The sequence below is a fragment of the Mytilus edulis genome, chromosome 9 (assembly GCF_963676685.1).
Source record: "Mytilus edulis chromosome 9, xbMytEdul2.2, whole genome shotgun sequence".
Taxonomy (NCBI): domain Eukaryota; kingdom Metazoa; phylum Mollusca; class Bivalvia; order Mytilida; family Mytilidae; genus Mytilus; species Mytilus edulis.
Window position 1 is genome coordinate 8,330,763 of NC_092352.1, and position 24,778 is coordinate 8,355,540.

General features: G+C 32.7%; 2 protein-coding genes across 2 annotated transcripts in view; both read right to left on the bottom strand.

Moving 5' to 3' along the window:
* LOC139487571 (ribosome biogenesis protein BMS1 homolog) overlaps positions 1–1,303 on the bottom strand; it is a 41,477-nt gene extending 40,174 nt beyond the window's left edge. The window contains exon 1 of the mRNA XM_071272459.1: positions 1,218–1,303. The gene's annotated coding sequence lies outside the window, so the exon portion shown is untranslated. The remainder of the gene's footprint in view (positions 1–1,217) is intronic.
* Positions 1,304–5,715: 4,412 nt separating this feature from the next.
* LOC139487568 (uncharacterized) overlaps positions 5,716–24,778 on the bottom strand; it is a 71,971-nt gene continuing 52,908 nt past the window's right edge. The window contains exons 5-7 of the mRNA XM_071272456.1: positions 12,131–23,513; positions 11,122–11,243; positions 5,716–9,174 (exon numbers count right to left, since the gene is read on the bottom strand). Of these exons, the coding sequence (XP_071128557.1) occupies positions 11,130–11,243; positions 12,131–23,513 (11,497 nt within the window). The 3' untranslated portion in view covers positions 5,716–9,174; positions 11,122–11,129. The remainder of the gene's footprint in view (positions 9,175–11,121; positions 11,244–12,130; positions 23,514–24,778) is intronic.

The window sequence follows — 24,778 nt, forward strand, 5'->3', positions numbered from 1 at the left end:
CATTATTCTCAGTAAGATTTGTTGAGTGTTTTTCCACACTATAAAAACAAAATGAATGATGTGAGGGAATGTCACTCTGGTCAACCCCATTGGGGATTGACGGCTTGAAGCCTTCTTCCCCAAAAACTAATGTACACAGACTTTGTCCCCTTTCATAGGCAATGCCTGCCTTATATTACTTTTAATAAGGGGAAAAATTAACGTCCCCTATTACTGTAGAAAATCCAATAAATAAAAATGATTCTTTTTTTTAATTTTTAATTTCCTGCAAAAAATCATTATTACTAATGAACTCAAAATCGTTAACTTGACATGAGACTTTTAGTAAAATATATATTTATCAGTCTAGTAAAATATAGGAAGTAACACAATACCAGTTTATTTTAAATAATTCTGATATGAAAAAAGTTACCTGATGATATCCTTTCTTTGATTACATAACTTAAATAATGTCACAACAAAAATCCCTTACAACAGAACCAAAATCAGAAACAAAACAGTTATTTTGTTTCTTATTTAACAGATTTTGAAGATGAAATATGTTAGAATTAAAAATAAAATTCATACAGACATCGTCTCCTTCACAGGTGACGCCTGCCTCATATTAGTTCAAGAAAAATTAGTGTTTTCTTGTTAAAAAAAATAATCTAAAATCTGAATTGTGACTTTTTGTACTGTGGCTTTCTGCCCAACTTTCAACAAGACATACATTCAAGCAGAAAATGAAAATTACAAATGTACAATTAGTTAATTTCAATTTATTTGTTGATGTGAATATCAATATAAGGCCTAAAGGTAGTAATGGTGGTATTTTCATGACATATAATGGTAAAAATTCTTGCCAAATGACGTTTACGGTAATTGTTAGAGCATGACGAGAAAATGCACACTTTCTTTTAGACGATAAAAAAATCTGCTGATTATTTGACAAACCACTCATAATAATTTGAGACATCTGACCAATCACATAGATTTGAAAGAGTCTGGTGATGCTGCTCCAGTTGATTATTGTCCTTGGGTAAACTTTTTCTTTTCTGTGCTGTGTTTTATAGGATGGAATTAGGAAACTGTTGTAATTTCGATGTCTTGTTTTTCTCTGTTAGTGTTAAGAATTGTGGAATTATATCTTTATACTCTCCGACTTCTCTTTGAGAAGATCCACAATCCGAAAGCATGCTGATTGAAGCAACATTTTATACTTTTCCTACCTTTTTATCCTTTTTATATGTCTGTAAATAGTTCTTAAGATCTATTGAAATATCAACACACTAAAGAAAACATGATTAATTTTCCCACATGGGAGCTGCCATTTTAAAATCAAACTAATACTCTGTCCACAGTCGGAGAAACGTGAAAATGATCCGGAAGAATTAATGTCAACTCGCCCCACTTTCCCAAAATCGCCCACTATTGTTAACCAACTCGTCCACTAATGAAAACTTTAAGAAAAAGGTTTAAATCGATGATTAAAGTTTACCAACTCGCCCCACTTATGAGTAAGGGTAAAATCCCGATAAAATATATAAAATGTTACTCGATCACTCCACTTATCAAAAAGAATCACCGCCGGATATTTTGGAAATTAAGCGGGTTGGTGAAAACTTTGACAGTATTCTGATCCCAGTTTAATAAATAAAAATATTGTGCACAGTGGTCCTGTACAGCTGGCCCTCAGATAAAGTTGTGTACTAGTTCAGTGGAAATGGACATCACACTAAACTCCAAAACATATAAATGATCTAAAATTGAAAAACATAAAATCAGGCCGATTAACAAAGGCCAGAGGCTCCTGACTTTGGACAGGCACAAAAATGCATCGGAGTTAAAGATCTCAACTCAGCATCTATACTTCTAGCTGATGTAGAATAAAGAAACACATATAGCAATACACACAGTAAAACTCTGTTTAAAAGAAGTCCGAGTCAGATGTCAGAAAAGGTAACAAGAAACTAAGCAAAATGACAATGATACATAAATGAACTAAGAACTACACTAGCAGTTACTGACATGCCAGGTCCAGACCCCAAATTAAACTGATTGAAAGATTATGTCTTCATCATATGAGAATCAAGTACAATCCCTCCCGTTAGGCCCGGGGTTGAGTATCATCATGATCATACCATCATAAAACATATGTGAAGAACATTACCCGTATCATGCCAACAACTGGTTTTAGAATAAACGTGTTTATTTCCGATACAAAGACCCTATGAGTGAACCAAAATATGCACACCTTAGTGACTTAACAACAGTATCGTAACTATATCCTTTCCGAATAAGTATATTTACAAGTTTGATTATAGCTTTTGCGGTGAATGCCACCATTTTTGTGCTTTGTAAAGAATATTTTCATAAAATATTGGATGTGAAATACCCGAACGCATAAGATGTCTGCACGCTGGTTTTTATTTACGAGTGATTTCCTTGTACCTATGATAGTATTTAGTAAATGTTTTGACTAGTTTGTGATGATAACTTTACGAATGATAAGGACAGGAACATATATATACGGTTCCCAGAAAGAACAAAAGAAAAAAAATACACCCCCTTTTTTAAAGCCGATAAATGGTTGCTCCCTTCAACATTCAAAGGATACTTGTTCTCCTACCACATAGAACCAAATTGAAGATTATATCACAGGAGGAAACTTACTGGAGCTGAAGACCTTTTATATCATGTTTTATTTATAATTTTAGTTGATGATATTATGCACTATACACTAGACCGCACTTATAAATAAGTGCAAAGTGTATACTAAGTGTAGTTTGAATCGATTAAAAAATGTTGAATAACGAACAATTTTGCAAATTTTGACAAATTTGCTTGTCATCTCAAATGCGTGTCACCATTTGTTAATGTTTTTAGTTTCAAGATAAAAACGAAGGTTCATGTTATGATGAAACAACTTGACAATAAGGGGATGAAGGTTTTTAGTTTTTGCGTCGTGAACACAGCAGTACTTAATTTTACCATATACTACATCTTTATTAAAGGTTTTGTTTGGGAATCTAGTTCCTTAACTTAATAGTCCTCTAATAACGTTACCACAGTTGCTTATAGTTAGTTTTCCTTTTCAAATTGCCATAATATCTTATTTAGATCCAGACATGTGTCGAATATAGCGAAGCCGGCAAAAATATCCACTGCCTTAGATGTTTTAACATTATGGACAGTTTACACATACAGACAAGAGTTGAAACAATCAAAAATATTTTGTAGAATGCACAATTTTCTAACGAAGTGGTTAAATTAAGTCTCGGTAACACATAAGCCATCCGATGCATTGGGAAAGGAGAAGGTCCGGTAAGGACCGATTTTGGCCTCAAATTTCATGTTCATCTGACGAAAGGTTTTGACCACTTTTTAAACAATTAAGTGTCTATTTTATTTGAATCAATCAGTTAATGTGAAAGATTTTAACTGATTAAGTCATAAAAAACGCACCGATTCAAGCTGAAATACGAAAAATCTACCAAATATGCCGAAAAATGTCATTTTTCAGATGGTTTTTGTCAAAAATGAAAGTATCCGTGTTCATCCTCAACCTTTATATATGTTATGTATTATCATAAAATACAACTTACATTTCAATATTAAGGATGAACACGAATGCGGCCACTTTCGTTTTACACGAAAACCGTCTAAAATTTAACAAAATTGCTAGAATTGTGAAGATTTCAGTAATTTAGCATGACTTAATGGTTCTAGTACCCGATATATGTGCATTGTATTGTCAAAATCAACCCAAATTTATGTAGCAGAAGCATTTTACTGTCCAATGAATAACTTAAGGTTTACATTTTAACAATTTTGTAAAACTGCTATATTTTGGGGCCAAAAAGGGGTCTTACTGGACCTACTCCTTTACAAAATTAATAAAACGATTGTTGTTCCAGTTTATTAAAACGAAGATGATTCTACAGTGAGACATTTTAGATTGACAACTGCGTTAATTTTTCCAAATGAAACTAAATGTATAACAAAATATTCATATAAAGTAGTCTATAATTTTATTTTTATTTTTATAGAATGTTTATCAATGTTTATCAGTTAAAACGAGTCGCTCATAGCTCAGTGGAAGGCTGTTCGGGGTTCAGGAACGAGTAGTGATGATGTATTTATGTCCAGAAAGAAGAAAATTGGAATGTTAGCGAGTGCATATTTTTTTGACGTTTTGTTTGTTTTGATTACCTTATCTCTATTTTCGGTTTGCGATTCATTGAAAAGAGATTTTTTATAGCATACCAAAGCGTGTATCTTCTCTTTCCTCAGCTATGTCTCTCCAATGAAGTTCTTTTGAAATGTAAGTTACGCTTTACATGTTTCCTTGCTTTAAATGACAAATCTAGCAGCCATGCCCTGTTAGATAGTTGTCTCATTGACAATCACACCACATCTTCTTATTTTTATTCAAAAGTTCAAGGTGTAACAAAATATAAACAAGAAAACCAGCATCCTGATTTACGAGAAAAAAACTAATACTAAACGAAAAACGAATGTAAGAGACATAATTCAACAAAACCACTGAAATACAAGCTCGATCCAAACCTGCGACGTAGTTAAACATATTTTGCAGTTTGTATGTCATGGCAATGTGCAACGTAAATTTTAAGCGCTTAGGTCAGTTAGTTACACATTAACGATAAGTAGTATGCCGAATCTATTTGATTTTAAAAATGATACAAGGAGGACAAAGTCGACGTAAAACAGACAAAAGATATTTTTCTCGTTTGAATTGGTTTACATTTGTCAATTCGGGACCTTGTATAGCTTACTATGCGGTATTAGTTTTACTCATTGTTGAAGGCATTTATACGTCGAACTTTAGATGTTAGCTTCTCTATCATTTCGTCTCCGAAATTGTCTCATTAGCTGTTATACCACACTTCTTTCAAGTTTTGTATAAAACACTGTTCAAAACGAAACATACAAAACACAATTAACAGTTTACAAAACATCGTACGAAACATTAAAGACTGTGAAACAAGAACTTCACCAAAACTGTTGGAGCTTCCATGTGCTCTGGAAGGGTGAGCAGATTCTAGTATACCAAATCATTTGTCATGTTGCTCATGGCACGTAAAAATATAAGCAATTAGTCGCATTAGGTGATTGTGGCGATGACACTTGGAAATCTATCTATCTTGCAGCGGTTACTTGACCTTACACGGTTTTTTTTTATTGTTAATTTACTTTTCAGTACCATACCGACGACCACACCAACGGATAAGTTATAGACTCTCCTACAAATGTTATCAGTCTGTTGGCCGATCAAAATTCCTATTAAGTATCGTTATTATACTCAGACTTAAAAGACAGACCCAACATTGCCCAGATATACCGATCAGCATTCAAATGTTGCACAATCACCAAACAATATTCGATTGTCGTCGACTATCTCCAACACTTGCCATGTTTACAGATAAAATCCAACTTAAAGCACTAACAAACCAAATAGACGGAAGGTGCAAGATCTATATAAGTTGCCATTTAATGTTAATGATTTCAACAACAATAACATATGTTCTAGAAAAATTAAGAAACTTTTATTTATATACAAAAACCGACGAACTACCAATAACAAACAATACTTCAGATAAACTTTAAAACGAACAATCAAAAGTCGAATTCGCAATTTCTTAAACAAAATTAAATCCATGCATTAACCTGTAACAGGTAAACAATGAACAATGTAAAAAGACAACAAAAAACGCAGACGATTTATTTTTTTATTAAATTACTTTATAATTATGAAATCAACATGCATATTCTTCAACAGTCTTAAATCACTACTTTCCAAAAAGTTGTCATCTTGATATCTTTTGTCAATTTTTTCGTTATAATCTATTTCGTCAATAATTTCAATAATACAGATTCTTTATGCATTCAGAGTCATAAAAAAAAACATCTGTATTATATGTCTCTGTTATATACCAACATATAATTATTTACTCATTTGTATGTAAATAATCAGGTTAAATATATTAACGAAATTTTGAATCTCTCCTTTTCCCATAATCAGATGACATTAAAAATACACACACAATCTTAAATCTCCATTTTTACAAAATCAAGTGACACAAAAAAATGTTTAAAAATCTTTACTCTCCCTATTTCCAAAATCAAGTGACACAGAAAATGTTTTAAAATCTTCATTCTCCCTATTTCCCAAATCAACTGACATCAACAATAATGACAAAAACTTCAATGTTCCCTTTTCTAAAATAAAATAACATTAACGATTTAAAAAAAAATCCCATTTCCCAAATCAAATTCATAAACAATAAAAACAAAAACTTCATTTTCGCCATTTCCACAATCAATTGACATACAAAATATATTGAAAAAATGTTCAATGTTACCTTTTCCCAAATCAAATGTCATTAAAAAACATGTACAAAATCTTCATTTCACTAAGCAGTCACCCCAACATTCTGTTTAGCTGCATGTTTTAAAAACATGACCCACAATCGTCATTTCCTTAATTCATATAAAAAAAAGAATATTTAGTTTGATTGCTAATGAGAAATCTTTCCATCTACAAAATAATATAGAATTATGGTTTCTGTTAATATTTTATTTGGTAATAAACCCTGTATAATAGGTCATTTTTTAGTGGTTCCTGTCTATCTATTGAAACGTTCATTACAATGATGACAAATCTTAAAAATAATCAAACCTTTTGGAAAACCAAATATACTAGGTCAACAGAGATATCAGCGTATCAAATACAAAGTTAAATAGGTAAAGTTGTTAAAAATAAACTAGTCGATCAGTTTTGACAAAGTTTGTTTACATTTGTCGATATCTTAAAAAAAAACAATTTGATAATTATGGCAAAACGTCTATTCTTGATACAATTCTGGAATCTTTTCATTTAACAGGACACTTATTAAAAGCTACTTGATGGCTTACTTTTTATTTTAGATTGGTCCCTTATCTCTCTCTACACTCTAGGTATTAGGGAACCTATATTTAAGTTAACATAACCATGTCAATCGGATGCATGTAGCAGCCAGGTGGCTTATAAATTTGATCTCGTAAAATGAGGGAAATATTCTCCTAATTTACTAATGCAATTGATATAAATGAATTATATCTTTTAATTTCATAAATATTTAATACATTATAGATATTGCACGAATATTTTTTTTAGATTAAAGCTTTACAAAATGCAATTTCTTGCGAATTCATAATAATGGAAACGATACTTACAAATCAAATCAAATCATCTTTTGGTGTAAAATTCCAATATTTGGTTGTTACAAAGACAAACATTACAATATTTACAAACATACTGTATTTAAATCTAAGCAATATTCATATTACATAAATGTGTCATATATGCAAAGGAGTAACTGCGGTAAGGACCGATTTTCGACTCAAATTTCAGGTTTTCAAGATATTTGATAAATTTTAAACACGTAAGTGTCTACTTCAGTCGACTTAATTAATTTATATGAAAGATTTGAACTGATTTGGTCATTTAAGACGCTCAATTCAAGCTTGAATATGACAATTCTATCAAATATGCAATAATATGTCATTTTTTCAGATGATATGTGTCCGTGTTCACTCTCGACCTTTATATATGTTATGTATTATCATCAAATACAACTTACATTTGAATATTAAGAATGAACACAAATGCGACCACTTCCATTTAAAACGGAAACCGTTTGAATATTTCAGTAATTTAGCATGACTTAATGATGATAGAACCCGATATATGTGTAATAAATGTATCGTAAAAAAAACAGCACATATTTATGTAACATAAGTATTATACATTCCAATGAATAACTAAAAACTTACATTTTAATAATTTAGTAAAACTGCTATATTTTGGGGCCAAAAAGGGGTCTTACCGTACGTACTCCTTTGAAAGTTTTAATACAATTTTCTTAATGCTTTTGATACCAAACATTAACACAACAAATATATAAGAAAAAAAAACAAATATACAAGAAAAAAGGAAACAATCAGAAATTTGTATTTCATAATTGTTTTAGTATTCTAATCTTTGTAAATATGATTCTTCTAACACCATCTCAGTACTTTGTAATTTTTAAATTATAAATTATTGTATTTTAATTGAAAAAAAACCATCAGACACATTTACATTGATAGAAAATAACCAATACAGTATGTAAACAATTTAACTACTGTTCTTATTTAACCATTGTTTCATTTAAAAAGTGCCAAATACATTTTGCCATCGATTTACACTAATCATATAAGTGCATGTGAAATACACAATTTAAGAAGGACAAAATTACAAATACAGAAAACTACATTAAATTTGGTTAAACAAATGCAAATATATAATTATATTAATCATGATTTTTTTTTATACACGAAATTGACATATTATGAAACAAAACATTCTGTAAGTAGAAAAAATGATATCAAACTAAACTAAAACAAAATTATAATCAGTTAAGGTACAATTTCCCTCCAACAAGTATCCATGATTTTCTTTTTGTTACTTTCCGTTTATAAGAAGGCAACATAATGTTTTCTGTAAAGTTGTAACTTTAATAAACTATATATACTACAATTTCAAGTCAAATCACATGAAATTCAATTGTGCATTTACTAAATATTTCACAGTTGAATAACTAAAAATATGTGAAATGAAATTTGATTCGTGAAGCTATGTAGAATGCATTAAAATGAAAGCAATGGAATTTCGAAACCTAGTAAAATTTCATATCTGATGTAATATGATAGATGAAATAGGGACAGTTGCACTTGATCTATTTCGTCGATCATTAGTGAGGTTAAAAATTTACAATATGAAAATGTAAAAAAGAAATTGAAATATAAAAATATACATTCACTATTTAAACATTTTATTTTATACTTTTACATGGTCAATCATCTCCTCATTACTGATATATACATTAAAGCTAGAAAATGTTCATAATATATCATTTTCACATAAAATACTTCTATATTACAAAACATCAGCAAAACCACAACTGATAAAAAGCAGATTATTTTTTATGTCAGTCTAATAAAGCAGTAACAAAAGACATAGTAAGTCAATTTAAAATGTACATACAAAGAATTCCATTTCTGTTATGAAAAATTTTGGTCTATAGTGGTATATCTTCACCAGGATAAATTATCCTGCTTATTAAGTTGAAATGCATTTCTCGATCCATTTATCTGTAATTATAAGAAAAAATCGTTAATTTATATAAAAAAGACAGACTAGCTATTTAAAAACTCATCATTTGATCCCAGGATTGAAATTGTGTACGACAGACGCATGTTTTGCCTTTAAAATACGCTTTCATCCCAGATTTCAGACACACATCTTATTAAGTTTCTTATGACTTTGTACAATGAATATCAATACTGGATATAAACACAGTAAGTTCTCAAGAAAAAAAACCTGTTGATTTGAAGGTTTAGTGCTCACAAACTATACTGACGGAATTAAGACACGCAACACTCGATCAGTTTTAAATTTTCCATTTTAAAATACACATTACGCATGAAATACTATTGATTGAATACAAGGTTAATTCATTTCTCTATCGTCTAAGGTAAGTTTTTCCCATACATTTCAGTCTTTTTATGCAGTAATATGATGTACACTGAAAACTTTATAAACAATACTAAAGTGAAGTGGCATTTCAGAATACGAGAAACTTTGCTGATGTAAATCTGCCTGCAATGACATCCAACTACTTGGTACAAAACTGACGTTGTAGACGTTATACTGTGTTGCAAATGACGTGGCCTAAATTGAATGAAACGTTATTCTATACAAGTATATCATGCTTACAAGGGGTATTTTTGGCAAATACCCCTTGAAAGCATGATATAATTGTTTAATTCCACCGAATGTTCCACCTCAGAAAGTTTATTATAATTAGGTTTCATATGAAATTTTGACTTGAATGTATGATTTTTGTATACACTGCAGCTGTGCTATTTTCGCAGTCAAATTGCATTGACTGTATAATCATTTCTTATCATTTTTTTTATGTACAGTCACTGACTTTATATATATCTCCCTTTTTTTTGACAATAAGCTGGTGCTCGGCTGACTACTACACTTTGTTCATCAGTTTCAGTGAAGCGTAATACAAGTGGATTCCAGTTTTATGTGACCGGTTGACAATTCGTTTTCGTTGAGTTTTAATTATGACGTCATTCCCGGAATTTTTACGTCATTCGGTCCAAATTCAATAATGATGCTTTTTATCCTTAATATTTCATCTGAAACCATATATTTAGAATGACCATGAATTTGTCATATTAGAATAGAAATAATTCATTGAGTTATTTTTAGACATGGTATTCCCCATCTGCCATGGTATTTGCTAGGGTATTTCCCATCTGCCATGGTATTTGCTAGAAAATACCCCGGCACATGGAATTCCCTAATGGCAAATACCCCGGCAGAGAAAAGAAAATCTCAATATATAGAAATTGGTGAAAAATACCCCGTTTCTCATCCAATGAAAATACAGCATTATTACATAAGGTGGAATTATAAAAAAAAAACATGCACTAAATTCTGTCTGTAAATTTCTAATGACTTAATTGCAATTGTCATTTCTCAGTCGTGACCAAAAGGAAAATCAACAACATTATACTGATTAAAACTTGACAAATGATTTAGGGAAATGTTTAGCAAAGAAAAAATACTCCAAAAAAAAATCATGTATGCGTGCGACGACAAAATTCCACGATGTTGGATTGTCTGAGGAAATTCAGGTATTGATTTTTCTGTTCAAAAAGGAGTACGGGAAAAAATAAACAAAAGATGTGTTGCGTTTTTACAGTCCGTCAGTATATAAGCGATATTTGCAATATAAGACAAAACACCTAATGTCAAGTGTTCCTATTAAATTGTTATTCTAAAAGTGGGGTGATTTACCATTATTCATAATAATTTTCACTTTTATTTTGTATTTGTGTTGGTTTCTGATGTCTTTTTTTTTTATATACTAGCATTGTTTTATTCTATTTACCATGCATGGAATCGACATCTGATTTATATTAATGTAACACACCTTTGCTTTATCATTAGTATATGTAAACTGTATAATACGGTTCCTCTAATTTATATGATTTTTACCAAAATTAAAATATCTTTACCATTTAGGTTACATTTTAAGAAATCGCTTCGCAGCACTTTTCCTAGTCTTTGTCTGAACCGTCTTCGTCTTTTGATAATCATTTGTAATGCTTGAAATTCGAACATTGAACTCTGTGACTTCCTGAAAAAAAGACCGTAGTAAATGTTGACAAACAGCTGGTTCTTTTAGTGATTCATGATCCAGGGAGCATTTATCGCTTTTAAAACAAAACTATTTCTTAAGCAGAAATTACCTCCAATATCTTTGGACATACACATCAATTACTTTAGAGCAAAATTCAGACTTCCCTTTTTTAGTAAAATAAAAGCGTCGTCATTGTAATATATATGGCGTCAAATCGATGTTCAGTAATTATCCCCTGCGGTCATTTAAGTGTGAAGACCCTCTGAAAAGTTGATCAGTATTAAACGACATGGAAGAAATAACTATGCTTAATTCCTGTTATACGAGAAACACAGAATTTTCCTTGAGCCAACAATATTATGTTTTATATACACTTCGTTGGTCTCCTATACTGCCGTAATGTCTCATCTGTGAAATATTTCAGAAAGAAATAAGATTTTCGTACATTGTATATCTGAAAATAATTCCTTCAGTTTATTTTTTATCTTTTCATTTTTCATTTTTTTCCCCAAGGAAAAAAAACTTTTTGTATAATTTTTTTCAAAGTTTAATTGACATTTGATTAATATTTCATATACATGTACTTTCTATTGATATCTATCTTTCTGTTGCTTTGCGCAAAATAAATCTTTGGTTATTACCCTACATTACTTTAAATTCAGAAATTATTGCAATGCTTTTATTATTGCAAAAATGCGACAGGGTTATAATCGCAATAATTGAAACTTGCATTTTGAAATTTTGTATGATTTAAACAGGATTTTTCTCAATATCGCAAAGATGAAAATCACATGTTAGTCTAAATTGACAAAAACGCAATTATAAATGCACGCAATAATTTCTGAATTTACAGTACTGTATGATATAAATAATATAGCACCTACCTTTATTGCTTCTTGAACAAATAAAACTGTTTCACAGATATTTTCAATCAAGATTAAAGGTGACAATATTTCTGATATTGGAATACATTTGTTATCTGCTCCAGCTATGACTCCTGTGTTGCCTTCCTGCATTCTAATATGGTCTTTCCACCAAAACTCTTGGGAAGAAATATATTCTACCAGTGGATGGTCATGACTTATTGTGTTCCTAAGAGCAAGACATCTATGTACAAAAACTAACAACGGGTGTTGTAATTTTTCTAAATGTGCCATGTGTAATTTTTTTGTCTGGTGTAGAATTTCATCAGCTTCAGGGTGCAATTTCTTATGAAATCTTTCATCTAGAGCCTCTACAAGACTGCGCCCGTTAAGTTCTTCCAACCATTTGTACAATGTAACGACATGTCCAAGTTTCACCGAATCTACAGGTTCTGGTAGTATGCGTTTGAAAATATTGGAATTCATCCCAGTTACGCTTTGCCATTTTTCTAAATATTCTATAAGTGGCTGACTATTGTCCCCTCCTGTTTTTTTCAGAAGGGCCAATACCATTCCTAATTGAGTGAGTAGGTCTGTTACAAAAGCAGCATCACGATCGACCTTGATCTCAACTGATCTTCTTATCTCCTTCGTGAGTTGCTGTTGTGTTATGCTCTCTTCTAGGTCAATCAAAAGTTCTACACTATTTTGATATAAATCATCTGTAAAAACTGGCTTTGGGAATCTAGTTGGAAACTCAATTTTCATTTTTCCAATCAAAACGTCTTTCTTAACTTCTTCCTCAATCTTTTCGTAGTCAAATAATAATCTCTGTCCCAATCCATAGGTTGTATCACTTTGACAGAACTTTAACCAATTATCATCCCATCTAAACGTGATAATTTCATTACTTTTGACATCAAGTAGAGCTACAACTTGTTGTATCAGTTTGAACTTTTTATGCCGTTGCTTATGCCCTAAGATATCATTGGATTGATCCAGAAAAGTGTTATGAATTTGGACTAATTCTTGGAGTATAAGTAAAAGTGTTGACTCATCATTCCATACAGTACAGTATTCCATTTTAACAGTCGTATTCATCTGTTGCATACGAGAAGTAACGGTATTCGCCATGAAATCACAGTAATTGTCTTTAATTTCATTCCAGGCTTTTTTAAACTGCTCGAAATATTTTTTGAGTATATCACGTCTTGAGTCATCTGTTTCTTGACTCAAGAATTTTTGAACTGATAGATCTCGAAAATCGACTTTTCTGAATTTATAACTTGCATATGTTATTACTGACATATGCCAACGTAGCAAAGCAGGAAGAAATTGTGGAATTGTTAGTCTGCCTGTGTTCTTAAATACAAGATGTAGGAAAGTAAACTGTTGAGTTTCTCCACAACACAATTCATTGAAAAAAATGTCTTTCGTTGGTGAATGTGACATTCTAAACAAACGGAAAATGACTTTATCTATTCCAACACATTCAGTTGGTTCAATAAGTTCTTCAATATATGCTTCAATGCATGACGTCTTCTGGCTGATCTCGTATTGACTGATCTTGAAATCTCGAATTACCTGCCACCTGTTAGCAACTAAATGTTTAATGATATCAAGATATTTTGAACGAATGCTGTGTTTTTCTTTTGTTGTAAGTGATCTATTTTCACTGAACATAACAGAGTTGCATTTCAAAACCACAACATGTATCAATATGCAAAGGTTGCTGGAGTCCAGCTGAAGAAGATGTTGTAACTCAATAAATTGCTTGATCATGATTTGTAGGCGAGAATGACTGAATTTTCGAAGTGTTTCATCTGATGTAAAACGAAAGCCTACAGAACCTACAATGATACTGTAACTGAGCAAGAGCAGAATCTTTTGGTCTGCGTTTAACATATTTTGTGAGTTAATAAATGGAAGATCCTCCAATGTTGTTTTGTCCGGTTGGAATAAATTAATAAACCAAATACTCTGCATATTTGTCTCAAGGGAAAGGAGACAACACAGATGAAGTACAATAGAAACCAAGTGAGGATATGGGCTCTCTGATGCAACAGATAATGAAAATAATTCATTGTCGAAGTCATTTCCTAATAAGTACCGAGATATATGCTTACAGGTTTGTGGTAGTTTTGACTCATCTACAATTCTACAAATAGCTGTTGCCATTCTGTGTTCTTGGTCCGTAAGTTCCTTTACACATCTTTGCATATAAAATCGTTTGGATAATGTACCAAGTAATGCTGTAACATATCTTCTTTCATCCTCTAATAGGTCATGCAATTTGTTTTCTTTTTCCAAAACTGAATTGATTTGTTGCAGTAGTTTGTTTGACAATTCGAAATCAATGTGTGCTGCCAGCGGATTCAATACAACTGACGATTCAATATAATTCATATTCCAATCAATACTTTGCAAAGTTGTCAAAGTATTCTGAACCGGTTTGCAACTGCGGTGTATTAATTCTATTCCGTGACGATCTGCAAAGTATTTCATCAAATATACTAACAAAGGATTTGGCAGTTCTTCAGTATTAGCTTTCCATATCGCTGACATAACTGTATTAATGTGATGGGAAACAATGGGCATTTCAGATGTGTCAAGTTTACATTGGTCGAGTGCCACATAATATGTCTCAAAAAAATGTTTTAGAAACGCTACTGCTGTTATATACCTGAACGACATGGTTTTGCTATCTAAAACGTCATAAGCCTGTAGAAAACATCTAATAGAATTATGAGAGGCGGATTCGATCTGGAAAAGAATCACGGTATTGAGTGAATCTTTCGAAAATGATTTCTGAACAACGTCGATCAGTAGACACGGCAGTACATCAGATTCCTCATGGGACAGGTCTACAGTTTTCATAAAAGTATCTAAACATTCTATAAATGGTGGAACTTCGCATAGTTGGTTTAATATAATTTCTTCTAGTAAATGTTCATTTCCAGATGTATCTACATAAAGTGCAAATTCAAGACATTTTCCAAAATATGCCAAACGACTGTCAAATGTAGCACCTTGTGCTATATTGGTCAAAATTAATTTCAATATCTCATTGTCGCTTGGGTTGGAAAGAAGGCTTCGCATTACATAAGAACAAAATAGCTGTTGGAGTTTTGATACATCAGTACTGCTTTCAACCTGGAGCTGTTGAAGAATACTCAAAATCAGATTGAATACGGATGGCGAGTCTATCTGACCTTCATTTTCAAAAAAAAGTTCTCCGAGCAAAATCACTGATTCGGGTTTAAAATTATCAACTTTCAGAACTAAATGGATAATTTCTTGACAAAGTTGCAATGCTGGCATAATAGTGGATTCATCTGTCACCTCTTTTGCAATGGGCAAAATAACCTGAGTAATTTCCATCCATGCTGTTAGCGAATACGATTGTAAAACTTTGGCGGTTGGTAACAATCTTAAACATAGACTGTCTACAAATGCTGGTCTACTCAGATTCAAAATGTAAAGTGTTCCACTCTCAAAACTTATGCCTTCCTCTTCAAAATCCGTTTCGACAGCAGCCTCTTTCCATGAAATTTTGATGATTTTTTCTGAGAGGGCTACTAGTTGGCATATTGAAGACACCGTGGAGCTGTTAAGCCAAAATGCTGCGTGAATCGTTGCCATAACTTGGATAATATCTTCCTGTTGGAAACTGAGGGGTTGAATGAAATGTTTTAGTGCCCAATAAAATATATTCATTGCTTTATGTTTGTCCCTTATGTTTGCAATACCTGAGGAATTTACGCAACAGAAATCATGCACATAGTCATCTATTCTTCCGTCATAAACAACACTATAAATATCGTCCACATCATGACAAATCAAGTCGGTGCATCCAGACACCGTCTTTGCAAACAAATCAAAAGGAACGTCTTCGTCTGGTTCAATATCATTTTGTATTCTAATTTTCCTCATAATGTCGATGAATTCATCCTTGTGCAAATTAACTTTGTTCATAATAAATGCACTGAGTGGCATCTTTAATGGAAGAAATGATGTACTACATGAATAACATTCAGGACCTGTTACCGGATTCAAGTCCTTAATACTTGTGTAAACTTTAGAAAGGACAATGTTTCTCCAGTCTTTAGTTCTTTCCACCGTAAATTCATCCTGTACAAAAGCTTGATTTAAAATCTGAAGTTCAAGCATTCGGAAAAGGAACATTGCCAGTGGTGATTTTATAACATCGTGTATACTATTTTCACATGCTAATACTAGTGAACCGGACTTATATAGTTCGTAGGAGTTTTTGGCGACATCAATGCACCACTGATTATGATCATTAGAGGACTGTTCTCCTATCCAATTCAAAATCAACTCCTCAATCGTACTTATTGCCACTTCACTAAGTGGTAAATTGTCTATCACGAATCTTTGATTATCAATTGTGTTGTTTTCACTTGTGAATCTGATTCTAGTAAAAGCCCAAAATAGATTCTCAACAATATATTCATTCAGAGGCCTACGTTCCCTGACTATATCGTATTTACTTGTACATGTAAAACGGCAAATGGTGGTTGTCGGTTTTTCCAAACCATCGATAAAAATTATTTTCCAGCCGGAGAGAAAATTAATTGGCACTAGCTGCTGATCATTAGCAATATTTCTATCTAGATGAATAATCATACAGACATGTTTTTGCTTCGCTTGACATTTTCTTCGAATATTCTCTATGATGACCTTTGAAAGTAGTAAATGTTGGCCATCAAAATTTGCACTACATTGTAGCAACAAAACAGATTTTTCTGAATTAAAAAAGTCTTCAATTTTTCCCAAAATATGCTTTTCTGATTTGAACGAGGACAATCGCTCAATTTGATGTGAATAAACACTAAATAACGATCTAATATTGCAATGAATGTTTGTGTATGTATACAATAAAAGCATCTCTCCTTGGGTTGGACTTGTTGTGAATTCGGTGTCTTCATTGTCACTCGATCTAGATATCAACAATATATCTAAACAGTTAGAAAGACCTTGGTGAATTGGTAGTTCCATATAAACTTCTTGTATTTTTTTAACTTTGCTAGAATCTGTACGATGTAGTTTACTTTCCTTTGCACGAACAATTACCTCTGGTGGAATCATCCAAAGTAAAAGATGCATAGCCATTTCAAAAAGGTGGGTTTGATTCATGATTTCCGACTTTTTTGTTTTTCTTAAAAACAATATCAAGGAAACTAATAAGTCATGATTGTAGGAAGGAATAGCGTTTTCTGGCGTGAACATACACCCTTCAACATGACATAATTCAAGAAGCATTGTTTCAATCTCGTTTATTATATCTCCAAAGTCATCACTGTCTATCAAATCTGAAAACCTGAATTGCTGTTTTTCAAATCTATTGAGAAAAGGGGGGTCCGAATAATCTAATTTCGTTTCCTCGACAAGAACTATGCATTTAAATGCGTCATGAACATGACACATCGGATTGCTGTAATGTCCTAAAGCTATACGACAGTTCTTTTTATTGCCAACAACAGTGTAATTCTGATTCAACATGTCATATAGACTTCCATAAATTGATTCAAGACCTTTTAAGATCAGAACAAGACCTTGTTCCATGCAAAGGATGATACGGCTCAATATACGGTAATTGTAGTCGTCACTAAGGTCATCTTCAAAATGGCTTCCAAAAATAATTTCAAACGGACGTTTTGCGTCATTTAAATGTGATTCTAGGACACTAATTACGGCATCACCGTTTGTTATCAACATTAAATGTCTACATGCATTGTCGTCAAGATTCTCCTTAATAAGATCTGTAACGGGTATAGGTTTGTGTTTTAAATTCGGAACTGATTCCTGAAATATTCCCACAATTTCCATCATTTCAGTGGGTAAACCACCAAAGTTTCTTGCAATGCCCTTCAGAATAATATCAGTTTCAGACCTATCAAATCGATTTGAGAGTTGACGACATCGACCAACATACTTTATTAGCGAGTAATAATCACGAAGGCCATGAAAGTTAGCAAACCTTTGACGCTCTGTAGTATATTTGTAGTATGCTATAGCTATTTCGTCAAATGACATTTCTAAAGTATCAGAAAGATATCTATTTTCACTAGAATCGGCTTCTTCCCACACAGTCTCGCTTTTCATTTCGTCAAGCATTGCGGAACTTATTGCATGTCCTGTATATTTCAATTCGTCTAAATCCATATCTGGTCTCGATAAATGAATAGCTCTATTCATCTTTGCTGCATCAAGAGCCCAATTTGAGATGCCTACAACAGAGACATTTGGATTCTGTTTATTTCCTGGTTCCAACAGGCCATGTAAAACCTTAAGTGGATTAAACCTTGAAATTTCTGCAAGACCTATCTCATCTAAAATAACTACAGAAATGACATCTTTTTCATTGTGTTGTTGATATTTTTCAGCCTTTTCAAAAACCTTTATGATGCCATCAGACGTGCTGGATTCTGAACCTTGGAATGAAACGCAAAACAATTGAGGCATGTTTTGAAAAAGTACATCCTTTGAATCTTTCCCACGAAGGTTACTTCGGATAAGCTGAATGGAGAGTGATTTGCTACAACCAGGTTTACCAACAAGAAATATCGGAATTTTATTCAAAATGCAAATAAGAACTACAAATACATTTTCTTGCAATGCAGTGTTTTTAGCAATTCCACTTGGAAGGGTCATCCTGTCTAATATTTCCTTTTGTTCGTCACGTATTATCTTCAAAACACCATCTGAGGAAATCGCATGTTGTTGTTTCGAAATTATTTGAGCTATTTTTTCTCGATATGCTTTTCTTGTTTCCACATTTTCAAACCGACTGTGATAACAAACTGAAAGTGCGAGTACAACAGCCTTCGTCTCTATGCCGTGGGTGAAGCCTAGTCTTGTCTGTTTCTTCTGCAGGAACTTTAGAAACCACTGAACAAGTTTTTTGCAACGATCAACATCACGTAGGCTAACACAACTGTCAGTTTCTTCCTTTGATCGAACAAACCTTTGCGAAGTTGCTAATATATTTGTAAGTAACGTTTCAAAAGAGAATGAATCGTAATATCCATCGAATACGAGGTTGACCATTTTTGATATATAGAATGTTTCGTCCTTTTCATTTAAACTGCCATAATCCCAAACATAGTCAATGAGGGCTTCCGGTAGGGGATGAACCCGATATGCAAGCCTGGAAAGTTCATCTGTTTTTACTTTGCCTTGTAATCCAGAAGTAAATATTGTTGAGTGTTTTCTCAGTCTGTATGGATTACATGCAGCTATGATAGTTAGATTTGGAGCCAGAGTTTCATTTTGAAAATACCGATGACAAATAATGCTATTAATCAGTCCTAAGTGGTCACATGTATTGATTTCATCAAGAAATAGCCACACACTTGAGCTTAGACAACTCAAAGCTTTGGTATTGATTTCTCTGATTTTGTGTAATATGTCGTATGTATCAATTCCTGCATGAATACTGAACAACTCAAAGTTGACATCTGTAATTTCTGCCAAATAGCGTACAAGTGATGTCTTTCCGCATCCTGTTTCTCCCATTATAACAACAGGTATCATTGAATTAATTCGTAGCGATATCAAAATCATTTTTAACAGATTATCTGGTGTAAGTGCGTAAGCTACAGCCATTTTTTTCAAAACGTTATCCGACAATTTGCTTGCTTTACTTCGAGTTAACATCTGCAATATATCTTGTAATTCCCTTTGAGTTTTGTTTCTAAAATCTTCAATAAGCTTTTTCATTTGACTTTCAAATAAACATTTGATATTATTCGGAACCTTGGCTATTTCCCGATAAATTGCTGACACAGTTTGTACATTTTGGTGGAAAAGAATCATAAGATGATTACTATCTTCCCATCTTATCATTCCTGCCACACGTTGTGCTAGTGCTTGAGCTGAAGAACTGTCTAGATATGATTCATGTTGTAATGTGTGTAAATTTGCCGCCTGTGATGACCGACATGACTGGACAGATCTGCCGGCGAACTCCTGGCAAGATTCCACAAGGACTTTAACTAAATTTGACTTTACGCGTGGTAGATCATGTTCACCCATCATGACTACGATATTGGCAGTCCTGAAAAATACACTGGACGAGAGTTTCTTCAGTTGATCTGCAAGAACGTTCAAAAATATGTGTAGTAAAGTATATGACATATCTCCTGCCGAAGAAAAATACTTTTCTAATACAATCCTACATTCATCAGCTTTCATGGGTTTTGGAGTATCTTTTCCTGTGAGATATATGTCGGTTCTATCTAGTTGTCCGTTATCTAATGCTTTTAAGTATTGGCATACTACTTGTATTGGACTGTTTATTTCCATGCATACCTTAAGATCATAATAATTGTTCCAGTCAATAGTAATCCTTTTCAAACAAGTTGTTGTTGGTAATGAATTGCAAAGCATCTGTCCTACTGTATTAGATATTTCTATAAATACATGACCAGTGCTCAATGTATATGCATCTGAACCAACAGATATATGTCCGAGAATGATCAGCTGAAACAAAACTGAATCCAATTCAGACGGCGACGGAGTCACACCGACGTCAAGATGAAGGACACTGTATTTTTTCAAGTTAAGTGAGTTAAGATCTCTAACAATAGACTGTACATCAACTTTGCCACTGACATGTAAAGTTGCGACGGACAAACCTTTGTCCCTGGCCATACTATGCACCATTTCTGTTTTCCCTAAACCTGGAACATCTGAGGATATAACATAAACATTTGGCCAGTTCCTCCTAAGACATTCCTTCAATGCGTTCTCCGTCATTGGTGTAGGATGGGAAATCCGATCTGAAAATTGATCAAAAAATGAATGATGAATATGTCCACGGCAAATAACTGAAAGAAGGAAATTGCCAGATTTCAAATGGAGCAAAATATCAACAAATTGGTTTTGTATATCATTTGTTAGTATTTCTACATTGGCTATGCTAAACAACCTTCTATGTTCAGGTGTAAATGGAATATCAGTACACCGCTTCATGAAAAGAACTATTTCATCAATTGTAGTTTCTTCTCGACAAAATAAAATCTGACTTGCATCTGGTAACTGGTTAGTTGTATTCATGAACAAAGAAAATATTGTTCGTATAACAAGTGGACTTTCTTCATCTAACGCTACTATATATGGGGTTCCAACTTGCACAACATCAGTTATTTTTGGTTCCTTGAAGCATGAGGCAAGAGGTTTATCAGGAGTATGGTATCCAGAAAATATACTCTGCAGTGTGATGGCAATATTCTGCAATATCCCATCATTAGTAGATTTAGGTGGTAACGATGTAAACTCTTTTTTTAATGATTCAATATCGTCGAATGAACGGTTTATAAACTGGAGACAAGAAAGAACAATTTCTGAGTTTTCATGATTTTTGTATAAGTAATCAAACAGTTGTTGCAATTGAGCAGGATGCATGAAATTCATATAATAATACTTTTCTCTGCAAAAATCCAGACTTTTAGTCCATTCATCATACTTGCATGTTAATTGCATGCTTAGCTCATGAAGTTTGTGTTGTTCACAGCTGTCTTCATAACACATGAACTCAAAGTGTCCGGCTTGTTTTAATTGAAGACACATGCTTGAAATGTCAAACGCTAAGTCAACTACCAGAAGAAACCTTTCAAGATCCACTCTCTTTCTGCTTGGTTTGTTTGTATTTCTGTCCCTATGTTCAGCATTCATCAGTAAGAGTGCACGGCTACGAAGGTCACTTAAGCCAACATTGTTATGTGACACCATTTTTCTATCCTGTTTATATTTCACTGTGATTTCGCAACTGTGGTCTTTCAAACAAAAACAAAACTTTCCGCGTTTAATAATGCTATCGATTATTTCTTTTGTCCTTTCTCCTCTATTTGCAACATTTTTATAAAGAGATCTTAATGTATGAAGATTGTCCATGCAGTCGTGAATTTTTGCTGGAATATTCTCAGCGCCTGAGAGGAGTTGCTTATTCAGTAGCGAAAAGAAGTTAGTCAAGTTGCCTTCATATGTTTTCTTCAAAATTGGTTGTAAAAACCTCTGTACTTCTATCAAATCAGAGACTGTTGATTCATTAACATATTGTTCTGAGTGTTCTTCTACAGCATCAATCAAGTTCCTGATATCTTCGTCAATTACTTCATTTATGAAATTTATTAGAGACATCGCGGACTTAAGAACGTCTAATACCTCAGTTACACCAGGGGTAATGAATTGGCGTAAGTTTTCAACGCTTTCTAAAACTGCTTCCATTTCATCCATAAACATATCTTTTAAATCTTCGCTCTTTTTTGCCTTGAACAACTTATGGAAAGATTTAACAACATTTGTATATATTTGCACATTTTCTTGAAATTCAAAAATCTTAATACAATTTGTCACTGCCTCGACAGTTTTGGAATAATTTTTCAATTCTGCAAATTTCATTAGCGTACTTTTTGCTTTAATCTCACTACGTATCCGACAAAACTGTTCGGCAATTCTAATTTCTTCTTCCATAGCTTTAGCAGATGTTACTCTAGAAAATGTATTTTTGAACTCATCAAGAGGTCTGTTTTCTCTTTTTAGATATGGCGTCCATAACTTCTTGTACCTTTCTAAGCAGATATTATTAATGCTTTGAATAAAGGCTATAGCATCTGTCATTCTAAATGTTTTAGTCCTATCCAATTCATCATCTCCAAAAAGAAGCGACAACGTTATGCCATTTAGTGCATCTTCATTTGTATCTTCCTTATCATCAGCGGAGACTTTAATTGCATTTCGACTAAATTCTTCTTGTAAAATGTTCCAAAACACTATAGATTTTATAATCTGTAACAGTAGATTACAGCTCTCCGACAATTCCCGTATGCACTCTTCGAAATGCTCTTCTTGTAGTATATCAGCAGCGGAAAGTTCATCTTGTATTACTTGTTCTTGTTGACCTTGAAGAAACTCAATTGTATCGATAATGACTGAAGGGATGTTTCCCTTGATAAGTCCTGATAATAGACTTTTAAAAGTTTCATCAATTTGGTGAATGTCTGTTATATGGTCATCAACAGTCTTGCAACACACCATCCACTGTCCTTGTAGTTTTTGCTTTGTCTCATAATTTTTACTATTTAGACGACATGTCAAAAGTTTTAACATGTCATCTTCTTTGATTTTAAGTTGTTTTATTAAACAGCTTCCCAAATGTCTTCTTTTCAGTACATCTTTGAAATAATCAATGGATCTAGCTACCATTACACATGGCTTGTGAGTCATCAAAAGATTGAGTATGGTTGGATTCCCTTCTGCAGTAAATATTTCCATCCAGAATGTAGCATGATCTAATGCTTTCAAAAAAACCTGTTTCAAATCATCCTCATCACCAATTCCAAGGAGATCCATGATGATGGTGATGATATTTGCGGTAAACCTATACAAAAGATTAATAATACACATCTTAATAGAATTGAAAAAAATACATCTTTTTGGTCTTCTTATAGGTTGCACTGTAAATACAGCTGTTTCTCAAAACACGCCTCTTTTGGGAGATCTTGAATATTCAAAGAAAATTAATTTTGTTTACATACTGGTTCCCAGTTATGCTCTCTGTGTTCCAGCTCACAGAGACATAACTTGGGAATGTTACCAGTAAATATACACGTGCAAATTGTTAACATTGAAATATGTGGTAACCTTTCATTTGAGTTAGGAGTAGTTAAGAAAATAAGTGTTAGTTTAAACTCTGAGAAGTTCAGGGCATATAAACGTTGAAAATATGACGCACAGCCCTATATTTTGACCTTTGAAAAAAATTGTGGTGCATATGAACTTTCAATTCTAGAATAAGATTTTTTTTAAAACTTCATAGTAAAAGTTGTACAGTTTTAGCCTTAAAAGGAGTTCCTATGGGAAATTGCATTGTCAATATTTACAGAAATGCAACCTAAAAGCCTAAAAAATTTCATCCAAAACAACATTGACTGAAAAATTGTACTTCACTTGTATTAATATAAATATTTGCAGACAGCAAAACCGCATTAGAGACTCACAATTAAAAAAAATCCAATATATCGATATTTAACTAACGTCTCATCATGGGTTATAAACTTGTAATCAAAACAGGTCTAAAGTAGATTTCTACACAGTTAAGATTTACTCATCACATACAAAAACAAAATGTTTCGCTGAGTGCAGTCTGATATGACCGGGAGATTTGAACTCAATATTCAAGCTTGATACCGTTTGAATTTGGATTGTGATTTTTTTTACATATGTAACGGAAATGCACAGCTGTGGAATAATCTCACTTTGCTAGATACGGGATCACGCAAAATGATCTATTTCACTGTCAGAGAAAGGAATAATAAAGTGTCTATTTAGATAAATTATATGGTAATGATTTGGTAGACGTGTCATTAAACTTACTGGATATTTAAGAGAAGATTTTGCCATTCTCATTGAAGAATTATACCTTCTTAAATGGACCTGTGAAAAGTATAGACTTATGAAAGAAATATTTTGTACTGGGTCTGAATTAGACCACATGAATTTATCACTAATCCGCCATACATCTATTACTACATGGGTTTATCATTAATCCGACCAACGTATTTTGCTTAACTTACCCAAATTTATGTTTTGGTTTCACTGCTTTCATGTAAATTTATATAGAGTATATTTTAATAAAGTATCTGA